The 13,945-nt window shown below is 36.3% G+C and overlaps 2 protein-coding genes across 5 annotated transcripts in view; one reads left to right on the top strand and one right to left on the bottom strand.

Moving 5' to 3' along the window:
• Positions 1–361: 361 nt before the first annotated feature.
• LOC140750246 (uncharacterized) overlaps positions 362–13,945 on the bottom strand; it is a 281,508-nt gene continuing 267,924 nt past the window's right edge. For 3 of the 4 annotated variants that reach the window (XM_073083681.1, XM_073083682.1, XM_073083683.1), the window contains exons 5-6: positions 2,925–3,087; positions 362–1,923 (exon numbers count right to left, since the gene is read on the bottom strand). In XM_073083681.1, the coding sequence (XP_072939782.1) occupies positions 1,759–1,923; positions 2,925–3,087 (328 nt within the window). In that variant the 3' untranslated portion in view covers positions 362–1,758. Of the gene's footprint in view, positions 1,924–2,924; positions 3,088–7,877; positions 8,196–13,945 lie in introns of those variants that run through there. The other variant, XM_073083684.1, reaches the window with a different exon arrangement.
• LOC140750240 (uncharacterized) overlaps positions 8,237–13,945 on the top strand; it is a 343,727-nt gene continuing 338,018 nt past the window's right edge. Inside the window, exon 1 of the mRNA XM_073083674.1 lies at positions 8,237–8,332. Within this exon, the coding sequence (XP_072939775.1) occupies positions 8,282–8,332 (51 nt within the window). The 5' untranslated portion in view covers positions 8,237–8,281. The remainder of the gene's footprint in view (positions 8,333–13,945) is intronic.

Genomic DNA, 13,945 nt, shown 5'->3' with positions numbered 1-13,945 from the left:
GTTATTCCGCCACTTACAGCTCTTCATGTTACAAGTTTTTGTATGGATGCGTATAGGTATTTCTTCATATTTCATCGAAGAAAGCCAATTTACTACTGCTATCGATATTTTGTTGTGATTGTGTATTTTAACTTACATATTTCATAACTTATGCGAGAGTAATCGGCAATTTACTTCATTTCTTTAGGTTTTAAGATAGGTGGATCGGTGTTTTCTAGGCAGTGTTTTAGAAAATAATTATGTATTTTACTTCAATTTTGTATTTTTAACTTGATTTATTCTAGATTTTGTATAAATCAGATTTATCTAATCATGTTGAAGTGATAGGGTTGATTACAATAAAAATAAGAAAACAAATGAATAACATTATCACGATGGAATTTATTTTTCAATGTCAATGACAGATTACAGTTTTAAATAAAAAAGTAACTTTGCACGCTGTTAAAAATATCGTCATAACATAGTATGGTAGTCGTGTATACAGTAAGACTTCACGAAAAAATATAATAATGGCTGAGTTTATTGTACCTATTAGCTACAAACTTAAATCATCAAAATATCAAGCTCAATATGAGCTATCGAAATTCTCGACCGTCGGTCTTCCCTGAGTAATTGACCAGGATGTATACAAAAACAGCATATCATTGAAAACTTTTTATTCCATTCTCTTATATTTTCATAAATATCACAGCAGGTAAAGACCGGGCGAAAATCTGAAAATTACACTACTATAGCATGCAATGCAATTAACGCAACGTCTATTATATTCTCTATAATACATTTTGACTTGACTGTGAAACGCACTTGACATTTGAAAAATACGGATACAATTAAAACGTCCATTTTGCTGTCCGTCATTTGTCTAAATTTGAAAGTGCTACATCTATCGATATGGACATCGAACGAAATGCAAAATCGTGTGCTTACGGACAACAAATGGACGGTAAATCTAAGATGAGTCTAATTTTACCCGAAATGGCGGTGACCTAAACATTTAAAACGCCAGAAATCCGATATAGTTTGGAAATTGAATCATGTTAAACAATATCAGAAAATATTTAAATTTGGTAGTATGTATACGTTACGTTAAAATTGTACCATATTTCAGTCTCACTCACAACACAAAACGAATGATATAAAATACTGCATCAAACAAAGGTGTTCTTTAATATCCACACAGTACACGTGTATAATATAGGCTCACGAAACTATTTGATCGAAGTTCGTCTAAGAATACGATCATGTCTAGAATAAGTTAATGAACTACAAATGCCCTATAGTCAATATTACAGTTATCAAGGCATCATCGTTTCTCTATCATTATTATTGGATTTTCGTCACTAGTATGCGCGACCGCATCTTCCTAAGTTCATTCATAACTTTAAATTAAAATTAAACTAAATTCATTTGACTATCACTCATGCTTACAACATTCAGATATCGGCAACGAAACAACACTCAAACATCAGTGTTCTAATACTTAATAATACATATCTAGGCTTTACATCACAATGAAGTGCTGAATGAATGAAGATTTACATAAGAATATTGGTCATAAGATTACTTAATTGGTCGAAACGATATGTCAAGAAAGAGGGCGAGATGCCCGTGAAGACATTTTAACTTTTAAAAATTTTGATATTCGAGTAAAGATATGATTATGATTACAACCATGGAGTTGTTGGTTGAGGTCTATGCCTGATCAGCGCTGAAGTGTCCTGCTTCTTAGCTGCTTGAATACGTATGTTGTAAAGGCGGCTAATACACGTAAATTTGCTTAAGCTGCGGCTTGAGCTCGGGCGGGATCGTGTACACCTCCTGTTCAGGCTTCTTCTTCACCAGTCGTTTCCAACGACCACCAATGTTCTTGCGTAGACTGCGAAAACTCGCACGCTCGTTACCGATCGGCTGCATCAAGTTGTCCTAGAAATAAAAGAAAAGAGACGTTATGACCGGTTCTTTGATCCAAAACGTCTGGAATAGGTTTGTTGACCCCGATGATTCGTGCCCGATTTAGTGGTTCCGTTACCGTCCCCGATGGATGCATTAGGTGCATTTGCGCCGATGTAGAAACGATTTCCAGTTACACAATACTCCCCACATGCTATATTTAGACGCGGTTGCCAGCCAAACAAACGTTGAAAGAAGGTCGTCTCGTCGAACGTTTAATGTTATTACTTTGACGCGAGAACTTTTTGTAAACGTTCCTCGTATTGTGAATCTTAGTTATGATTGAGACTGGTTTAAGCAGTTTTTTTTTCATTTGTGCTATCTAGGAAACGCGAAATAAACGTTGAGGCCGTGCGCGTATGAAGCAAGCCTTGAATACACTATTCAAAGGCACATTAGCATTCTCTACTTCCTGGTACAGACCCGATATGGCTATTCGTGTATTGCAAACATAAACATGAACGATGCAACGGTAAGTAGGCCTCGGGAAGTGGTAACCGGACCGTGTTAATGAGGGTAAATTATTTTGAGAGGCTGCACTTTTCAGTACAGTTTGTTTGCATTTACGGTCTTTTGTTCCAAGCTAGACTGCCACAAAGAAAGAAGGTCGAACGGTTACAACATGCTCGCCTTGTGCAGCTTTCTACTCCGCAAGCGTGTCCCGACATTTAAATTATTATTTCGCACTTAGATATCGTGGCCGAGCCGTTTAACCAACTCTCTCTCGCGTGGCGGGGACGTGGGTCGCACCAATCACGATTTCTTTTGAATCTTAATGTTAACGTTCCTAACTTTCCATATTGTTTGGCTCGAATTGCAGGAGGTACAAAACTTAACTAGAAAATGTTCACATCTGGCGTGTGGCATTAATAGCATTTGGGTCAAGTATAAATGCTGCAACTGGTTCCATTCTCGAAATAGGATGTTAATGAGTGTTGATGTCGTAATGTGATCGTAATATTTTGATAACTAACCTGATCGTGAGGATAGACGTAAGGCGGAGGCAGCGGCGGTGGGAACTGCCACAAGGGCTGCTGACGGAAGGCAACAGGCTCAGGCGGTGGTTGCGGCGCAGCCTGGAGCACAGCTTCGGCCGGGTGCACCGAAGCCGAGTGCTCCTCGCGCTTGCGCAGCTTACTGTGGACGATGCGAATCGCCATCATAGTACCGTTGTTTCCGACCATCGTGGCGAAGGATCCTTCAACGCAAGAATAACTGAACACACTGGGCTGGATCACAGGTAACAAGTTCCAGTCGGGCAGTCACAACATTTCAATTTCACAATTTTCACTCACAGCCGTATCACGGTCTAAACGACGCGCGTAACTAATAACTAATTTAAATAAATTATCACAATTATTTATATTTTGTAAGTAGAGCTATTGCACATATCACTGCTCGTAGGAACGCGCGGTAGACCGCGTTACGCGAGCTTCAGCTGCGCGGTGACTAGAATGTTATCGTAAAGTGGCCGGCAGGTGCCTAGCAAAGCGCTCGCTCGTGCCAAACGACCTCTACGGAGTACTCCATGCGTCTGAGTTGGAGTGGAGGGGCGCGCATGGCTTTTATATGCTCGCGTCTGACGCGGCGCCAGCGCGGGTGGAAGGGAGAGGGGGGAGAGGATTTGACGATGTGGCCGTTTTCCGCGAAAAACTACGACTGGTGGCGATTTCTTCGGTCGCTCTCATATCGTAATGGTAACGATAATGACGCATCCGACCGTTGGTTAGTCCCGCTTGCCCAAGCCATAAAATTAATTCACACACGTTTAACTTTTTATAACGTGGTCTAATCGATTCGGGTTTTACTATGACGGCTGTGAGTGCAAATCTGACATTTAAAACCAGCTGTGTCGTGAATTCTTGCGTTAAAGATGATCCGTCGTATACATAATAGAAGACTTAATCATACATACAGATAAAGCTATCAGTACACATCAATCAAATGCAACAAGTAGATAAGGGGTTGCCGGAATCGCTAAGTTTATATCAGTTGCCGGCGTTAATCATGAGACCGTAAGTAAACAGAGACCACGCTTCCATTTCGGCAGTTAAACTTATCTAGAACGTCGAGATAGTAAGAAAAATTAATGAGCCCATATTGATTTTGTGGATGATAACAAATGCGAGGGAGACGTCCTGCATTTCACCATTAACCGAGTTCAAAGTCCAGAGAATATAAATGTATAGCAAACTATAGCGAGTTTACGCACATCTGTGTCTATGGACGGAACGGGCGAAACGTTGGGTGACATTGCATCTCTTTCGGTCAAACACATGCACGCGTATATCGTGAAGGAGGTGCGTATTCAGCGCTTTCGACTCGTAAAGGCAAAGTAGGGCTGCAGGGCAAGGGAGAGCGGGAAGGTGCAACGCCCTTAGTTCGCTCTAACTTAGCCGAGCCTTCGGGCCTTTGACTCGAATGTGGGATAAAAAACACAGGTAGTGAACCATTATAAGTTGTTACCCTTGAGAACCGTCTGGAGGATATCGATGATAAACGAGATTTCTACCGAACAATACAAACGCCAACGAATTCTAACGAAAACCTAAAAATAAAATTCTAGTTATTTTTAGCTGAGCAAAATAACAAAACGTAAGTCACGTAGTAACATTACCCTGATCGAACGAATATTATCTTACGTCAATAAACATACAATTTTAAGATCATTCCGTGTACGTACATTATTATCTTTATCTACAAAGTCACGCTCAAATGTCTTTATCTTTAACATTAAAAACGTATAGCACAAGTCAATTAATTTATATGCGTGCCAGTCTCAACACAGCTATTGGCTGATAAAGAAACCTTGGCGGAATATCGAGTTCATCTAAAATATCAACAATCAACCGTGTGATCGTTACCAAGGAGACTATTATACATACTCGTAGCATCTGTATGTATCTATGGCGTATACTATTTGTGTATTCACGAATATTTTCCTGTGACTTTATTTGCCTATCGTTTTATTAATTTATCTCTTAACTGAGACTGGTCTAACGTAATGCTAGATTAACTACGGAAAAAAAGTTACTAAGTAGTTCAAGCGCAAAAAAAAATATTATAGTACTAAAATGACTTAACCTACTGATTTAAACATAAACTTTTTAAAAATAGGTTTCAATGTATCGCGTGATGTTTTTAGTGTGCACAACAAGATAATTTTTGGAGTATGGTGCTAGCAACAGACTGTTTTGACCTCATGCTTGCGTCAATAGAGTTTATCAGGTTGACTTCGATCATTGTAAAAAAATCCGAACAAATAAAGTCTGTTTACCAGTGGATATAGTATTGTTGATAATGATAGTGTCAATGATGTTATTAACGTCATTATTCCAGATGAACGATCTAGAAGGCCGTATAAGAAATTCAATAAGCAGTCTATAAAAGAGTGCAATTGATGAAATGATTATTAGTGGCGCCGAAGTTCGATTGTAACATTGACGTCATTATTGATGAGAGCCAATACATTTTTAATATGGACATCGCTGTATATATAAAATAGATATATGATCATCCTAGAAAACTTAATTGCAACACATGTCTTTTAGTAGTTCTAATTAACTCGACAGACTCATACTATAGTACCTAACCTTTTTGGATTAAGAATATGTGTGATTTTCATATTCTTTACTTTCAACTTATTGGTTCATAACTTTATTTTCGAATGTGAATTATAAATATTAAATAATTCTTTTTGTAGGGAATTTAGGGGCGATCGTTATTACAATTTGATTATTATTGTAGACAATTATAAAATGCAGGATAAGACAATACAAACATAATATCGTGGCATAGACTCATAATTAATGTTACATCGGTTCGATTATTTTATTACAAATAAACCATAAAAGCAGCGACGGCGAACATAATTAGACTTATTTTCCTTTTATCACAATTGCAAATATAAATTTAGTAGATTATTAAACAAAACGGGATTTTAATTAGCCATCAATGTATCATAACGAGCAATGGGGTAAATACAACTATTATATGCATTAGGCGAAATAAACCTTATTTAAAAAGTAAAAAGTTTGTCTCGGAATTACCTAAAATTTAAAATTGCAAATAATATAAGTGTTATTAATATAATATGTCTTCAATTCAGCCATCATAATTGTATTGACATTAAACTAAATAAGATATTGAATTACGATACATTTTTGAAGTTATTTCGTACATTCGTTTTCAAAGAACAATCTGCTTATAAACACAATAGACATACTTATTTCCTTTGTCATACAGGATTTATTTGCTTGGACGAGAACAATTCATACCTTGATGCATTCTCTCGGGTTCTCAGACGACCTGAGATCAATAGGGTTTCGTTTGTAATCTCTTATGTTTACGAAAACATCGTCTGGGGCTGTTATATAAACGTTGAAAAGTGGTCACACAAACAATGCTTACGTTCATTACGTTTAATGTACCTATGTATTCGTACCTTTGATTTACAATTGAGAAAGTATTATGTCATCGTCATCTTCATGATGATTGACCTATCACTATCTCATCAAATACACAACATTTATAAGTTTATTATATTTGCAATCAGAAGATAAGATAAATTATTGAAATAAAAGTTCAATAAGGTTCATTGACTCCTTGTATTTTGTTTAACCCCCACAGTTAATACTTTCTCAACGTAAATCTTGAGGTATAATAAAATACATTCGAGCAATATCACGTTAAGTGTGATTTTCCGTATTTTTTGCTTATTAATTTTATTGCGACAATAATGAGGCAAATGTGGAGGTCATGCCAATAAACGTTGCTATCAACCACGCGAACATTTAGATTCATATATTCCTACATAAAATTATTTTTATATTTCAAGTATTATAGCAATTTTACATATTTCAAAGCATACCTACTCGATTTCTAAGGATAGACTTAGAAATCGAAATATGTAACATCCGCATTACATAAATACCATGTCACAATTATCGAATACCGTTTTGGCGTCTTCGGTTCTAAGATTATTCTTATTGAATCATACATTATTATGTCTTCTCAGCAACAGGTTTAAGCCGTTTAACAGCCACGAGATTCATACAAGAGAAGGGTTCAGGTACCTTCTACACATTTTATATATTACAATCACCTGTCTTATAAACGATCAGATTAATTAGGCATTACTTCATAACTAATCTATAAGTGGAGCGTAAATAATAACAATAATATTTTATATTTGGTATTAACTACATAACCTTCATAACAAACAATTCAAAGATCAGATACGAGACCTCAATTACATGACTGTCCAAGTGTCCATACTTGAATAAAACAAGCATTAAATTGTCCAGTCCTTATTAGTTTGGAAGCCATTGTACGACCGACCGCGACCTTGCCAGTTACGGTCGACGATCAGTTCCTGCTATATTCCTCCAGCTACACGTTTTTGCCCGTCTCTTCGATTATCTGACTCACTCTATAGAATTGTCAGGTTTTAAATAGAACCGCATGTCGGATAAAGTAACCAATCACTAACGACTAAAGCCACATCGCGCGAAATTAAACGTCAAGTACTTCCATTACTTTAAGCTTTAAAACATCGAATGCAATCGAGCAGACACATCGAGAGTGGTATATGGGCAATCACAAGGAATTTTCCTTGACCAGACAGAAGATAACCTTGTTGCACGACCGAATGATAGCAAACGAGTTTCTCGGTGCATTTCACGCGACATAATTAAGACAAAAATAAAATGCTACGCCCAATTTATTACCGTAACTGTAATCTATGTATTTCTGCCCACGGGTACAATGTTATGATCCAGAAATACGTCACCATTCGTGCCGCTATCATAGACAGTTGTCATAGGGCTACCAAAATTCATGTGTGATATAGTGCCGTTTCACAAGATGGTACCTAAGGAGTAAGCAGTAACCGACTAGTCGACTAGCGGGCCAATAGGTTAAGTTACCCGCGCTCGAAGGGGTTGTTCTTGTCTCGTCCGCAGAGGCAGACGATGGTCTTGTTGACAGACAGCACGATCAGGGAGTTGTGTTCCAGCACCACGCCAACTTCGCAATTTTCCTCTTTACACTTCATCGCCTCGACGGCGATCGGAGCGAAGAGCATCGAAAGGCGTGCACAGACACTTGACACAGAGAGTTTGGTGTGAGCGAGGGCGGCGAGGCGCCAACGTGGGGCGCTCGGCGCGTTTTGGCGCAGACTGCCGGTCAACCGCCGTGAGTTTTCATACCGCCGACACCGCGGTGACTATTTGACTGGCTCGTGGCATCGACACCACGCCTCGCGCAACGCGCCGGTGGGTGGCGACTGAACAGTGAACACGCACCTCTCCCGTTACCTTATTGCTATGTTATGGGGACTCGACCTCGCACCGAAAGCCCTCTGCAATCGACATGCGTTACGGTATTTTAAGCACGTTCATTATAACCCTTCTTTGCCTATCCGCCGACCTGATCACGCAACATGGCACCGGCAATTTTTCACAAAAATCACACAAAAGTACGTACATAAATTTAATTTGGCACGATCACATTAAATACCGTCACTAATTAGTCTCTTGTCTTGGCAGATGTAAAGTTATTCAATTTCAATATGCTTGGAGCTGCTCGGCTTTGTTATTCGCTCTTTGTGGTTCGACTGAAAACAGTTGCACGTCAACGGATGTCGGTCCCAGTGTGCTGTATTCATACATAACAAGTGCTGCGGCACTAAGCCGGGAGACAATTCAGCTAATTATTTATGTATCACGACAGAATATTTAAGACTATTCGTACTGTTATTGGTCGTGTTGTACATGAATGCTCATATGGAGCTCGAGAGTTGGAGAAATCCTTCTTAATGAGGTCTTCTTCAGCGAGAAAGTTTGTTGCAAAACATAAACAAAGACCGCTTAGTAAGTTCCCGACCGAAAGATAGCCAAGCTGGTAGTACTAGGTATTATGGCGTTTGTTAACAATGAAGTGATAGAACATATTAGCGATTATGGATTCCATTAAGAGATGACGTCAAAACTTTCATGGATATAAGCAAATGTATTGAGCCCTATCGTTATCGGGTGATAAGATACATCGAGTGGGCATCAAGGGGCGTTTGCTAAATCCGTTTGTACATTTTCATAAAGCTACTTTTAAGCTGACATGTGGAATGGTTCCAGCAAAGTTCCAGCAAAGCGATAACAGTTTTATGGCGGCAGAACTTTCGTTAGTTCGAATCTTGTGATTATAAATAAGTATTTTTACTAATGTTCTCATAAAAAGTTCGTGGTAAGGTAAATTAACTTACATAAGACACTGTAACATCGTCTTAAAAGGCACTACATTTTATCTGTTTAAATAAAACTTTATAAATTTTAATACCCTCCGTAATGAAATTCTAATTTTTAACATTTCGTAAAGAATGTAATTGAGTAAAAACAACAGACTTTATCTTCCATACTGTTGCCGAATAAATGACATTTGATGTGTGCAAGTATTGCAACACTTTCAACGAAGATCATTCATCTTCTTCAAGTAACGGATATGCGCTTCATTCACGAGAAAAATATATAAATAATTATGCTGTAAGACAAATTGGAGTGGTCTTAAATTTATCATGATTTAACGCCAGCTGTCAGGTGAAACTGGACCACACAAAGACTTGATGACTTCCTGCCATTAAAGATCCGATTGACGAAAACACCTGAATACGACATCTGGCAAACTAGTAATTTTTTTGAAAATTAAATTCACAACTTGATATTGTTATTTGGGAACAAATGTTCAACTGCTGATGTATTTTCGTTTACACATTCGCACATGAATGTGTATCACGTGGATTGGAACAGTATTTATAAATACGCTAGCAGTTCATGTGATCAATTTCGTTGAACTAACTCTAACTGACAATGATATTTAGTAACAGATTTTAAAGTATAGGTTAAACTTGGGCGTAAATGATAAAAAATGAATAGCAGCTCTCTAATCCTGAAATAATAAGCCTTACGTGGTCTTGATACAATTGACAGTCGATGATTATTTAATAGTCCATTCTATGAACCACATTTACCTTCCTATATTGTTAGGTCTGTCTCCAAAAGTATAGGGAACGATTGGTTCATTTCAAATTTCACAAGTGCAGATTGATAGATATAATTAAAGCAAGCTTATACAAACAGTTAATGGATATGTGATCGTTGCTATCAACAAGTTTCTGACGGGACATCCATAAACGGAATGCGTCAACTTCAATTGAATTGTGTTGTTGAATCCGAATTAAAATGGTTGCCACAAAATTGTAAGGTCAATTCCATTCAATGGGATGTAACTAAATTCATATTACGTCAGCATGGACGTCCTTTGCTGTTTATTGCAATTGTGTAAATTTATCTCAAACATGACCATGCAAAATTTCTCGAAAATGTAACAAAATGTTCAACTATTGAGGATAATATTTATGTTAGAATTATCCACTCGCAATCCACTATCAATCCTCGCTAAAAACTGTGCTTATAAGATCAAAACTAATCATCTATGAGTTCGATCCTTTGATAATAGTATATAAAAAACCTATGCGTATTAAACTTTTCAGTAAAGGTAAATTTATCATTCTTCCAGAGAAAACGTTTTTTGGACAGTTCCAGTGCATGGAATTTTTAACCTAGATTCGTGTCCAAAATTAAATTTTACCAAAAAAAATCAATTTTGAAAAGTAAGCCTAGCTTCGTTTACATTCCAATTATGTTCTATGGCTTGTTTGGTTTAAATCTGAAAATCGGTCACGTCTGAAACACACCGAACCGAAATGAACAAATAGAACAATAGTGGAACATTGTTTAATCTGATTACAAAACCAAAATCTATGTTGTTTGCGGCTGTCAAATTCGTACATTTCACGTGTAACGTTTCTGTAATATTTCCTTAGATTTGATTCGATTGATTCACATAGTTTTGTGTTGATTTGTTATTTAGTATCATTTTGAAGTTACATTGTATAAAAATAGGACTTGACTCAACCGTATAAAAGTATTTAATATATTTCATATCTATGTCGAAAACAATAATAATAATTCAAGGCAATTATGTACAAGTTACAACGCTAAACATTATACTTAGTACTATTTTTATTGTAACTTATAAATTTTCAAAAACAGTAAGCAACTTTAACTTCTGTAGGATGTTAAAAATTTACGATGCACATTTCAACGCAGAAAATACGGGTAGCTTTCACTTTTACAAGGATGCATAGAACAATGGCGCCGGAGAACATTAGAAATTTAAGTAGGTTAATGTTTCGTTTCAGAGAATACGAATACGACGACAACTGTTAAAATATATGTCTAAATATATAACATACTAGCTGACCCGGCAAACTTTGTACCGCCGCAAAATCTATTTATCAAATATATTCATATAAAATATAGCCTATATTACTCGTGGATAATGTAGCTTTCGAATGGTGAAAGAATTTTTTAAATCGGTCCAGTAGTTTTTGAGCCTATTCATTACAGATAAACAAACAAAGTTTTCCTCTTTATGATATTAGTATAAACTACCAAATAAGAAATGGAATATGTAACATTTTGACTAAAGGTCAACAAAGACACATTATGTGAAAGGGAGATAACTTTTTACATTTTGTTCTCGTGGATGAACCGCATAAAATCTGTTTAAATCAACTCCGACTCAAATATCCACGGTAAAACACACACCTAATCGTCATTTAAATTTCTGAATACTTGGAATCCGACTTTTTGTATATTAAGTCAGAAGGTTGATTGTTATGGCAAATGTGTGGTTATTATTACCTAATGACAAATGAAGGCAAACATTTAACTCGAAGCAAATAAGTGTTTCTATTTCGAAAATTAACTTACCATCAATGATTAATTGGTCTCGATGTTAACGCCAATCCGTTCTTATCACAAACGCTATGAGTCATGTGCCTATCATGGCGCCTATGGGTTATGAACACTTAATATGTTTAGTTTCGTGGATATTGTTAGGAACGGCAAAACTTTTACGTACTTTTACTGAACAGATGTTGACGTTACAATTGGCATGGATCCAGCATCAGCGGACCTTGGTTGATTTGTATATCCGTATTAATTATGTGTCAGTGTTTAACTAGACATTAGCTAAAACTCTTTAACAGCTAAATAATAATGAAACTTTCTACATCTAGAACAAATTCACGATTTATAATAATTTTAAAAAGAGAAACTATTCTTTAGTCTTCATTAACTTAGTTCTAAGCGTTATCAGTAGGTATTGACTGAACTGACATTAAAATATTTTGTTCAAAACAATAAGACATACAGCAAGTGCAGTATTTCTTACCACGCCAATACAACAAAGCTTCTGGACGTCACTGTTAGCAGACTTAAAAGCACATACTTCCGAGCAGCCATGCTCCATCGCATGCCAAAACGTATAACTTCATCCGTTGCGTGAGATGCATTACCTAGCTATTCGTGTAATGATACTTAAAAGTGGGAGCCATTTATGTTAATAAAGCGATGACTAAATGCGAACACCAGCTGTTGCTATTTTGGTAACAATTACGATAAATGGGAATTTCAAGCAAAAATTTTTTGCCAACGATCACACTATAGAAGACATTTAAATAATTTGTATTTCAATTGTGAAAATCAATTCTTGAATGTATGTTGATCTTATTAGCTTAAACTGTGCCTAATTCGTTCGAGTGATATAATAGGTAGCGAATTTATTTTTCATCATGAGATAGTTTTAAATATTTATTTGTCTAATGTAATACCAGGAAGTGAATATTTTGCAGCAGGATTCTTTTGGTTAAAATTTACTAAGCCTGAAGCGAATAATTCTAAACATTAAAAAAAAACATAACATTTGAATAAAAGGTAAGCATCTGAGTCCATGATCCCATGTTAATAGGGTTGCTGACATTTGAAATTCAATTTTGTGACGTGACTTCAGAAATAAACTTCCTTGGTTCAACCAACTTAGCTGCGGAAAAAATCGTAAACCAGTGATCATCAAACACAAGGATAAGATGTCAAAGAGACTAAATATATGCAGAACGCTATTGTTACAGAAATTCAATTTTCTGATGCAGAAGAGCTGGCGTCCGTCCAAACATGATGCGGACCTTGGTGGTTCATTGTTGTGGACTGGTTGCTTTAATTAACCATCTATTAGCTCCTTCTATGAGAACTTTTACTCTTTAACCCACAAACTCAACAACGTGTGAAGTATCATCTCTTACCGAATAGTTGACTTGTATGAGTTCCTACCAAAAATATCTGCGATTTTATCAATCATTAGACTTTTACTGTTGGGTATTTAGGGGCAAGCGCTCGGCTAAGCGCGATGATGATCACAGTTATTTAAGTTTTCAGAAATAAACTGTTGCTCATTTCCTGAATTCAACTTTCTGCTATTAACATTATGATAGCATAGCATTCAAAGTGGTGATTTAAGTCAGCTAATCGACAGCGTAGTAACTCAAGAATTGAAATAGTTACAAATTACTTTTAGACAGACAAAAATTTAGAAACGCACTACAGTGTTGTCAATGTCATATGAACAAAAATAATCGAGTCACATAGATAACTATTCGTACAGAGGTTGTGAATGGTCTGAGGTCGAAGCAATAACATTGATTTTCGATCTTTTTTCGTTCGTTCGAGTTTATTTTTGTATTACATGGGTTCTTTTTTAATCCGTCCCGTTTTTGGATTCACGTGACACGTCGATCTACCGCATTGAAGTCTGGATGACATTGATACGATTTAGTATTTCTATCTCGGGTTACTATTTGACAAATTGCTATTTTATGCGTGTGTCTACAATATACACAGATAAATATAGTAAGTATTTTAAATTGTCATAAAAACAGATATTTCATTATTAAAAAACTTTAGTTTATTTTGATCTGGTTTTTATTTAAAATATTAAAAATCCATTGGTACTTCTAAGATATTTTAAAGTAAATGAACACAACCAAAAGGATTTTTGAAAATTCCTATCTTCTAATTAACACTGTAGGCGTTTAAAAAAA

The sequence above is a fragment of the Epargyreus clarus genome, unplaced genomic scaffold (genome assembly GCF_041222505.1).
Source record: "Epargyreus clarus isolate Ecla_fem2 unplaced genomic scaffold, WU_Ecla_fem_2.2 ptg000019l, whole genome shotgun sequence".
NCBI classification, from domain to species: domain Eukaryota; kingdom Metazoa; phylum Arthropoda; class Insecta; order Lepidoptera; family Hesperiidae; genus Epargyreus; species Epargyreus clarus.
The sequence above is the reverse complement of the archived record's forward strand: the minus strand, read 5'-3'. Positions and strand labels throughout refer to the sequence as shown.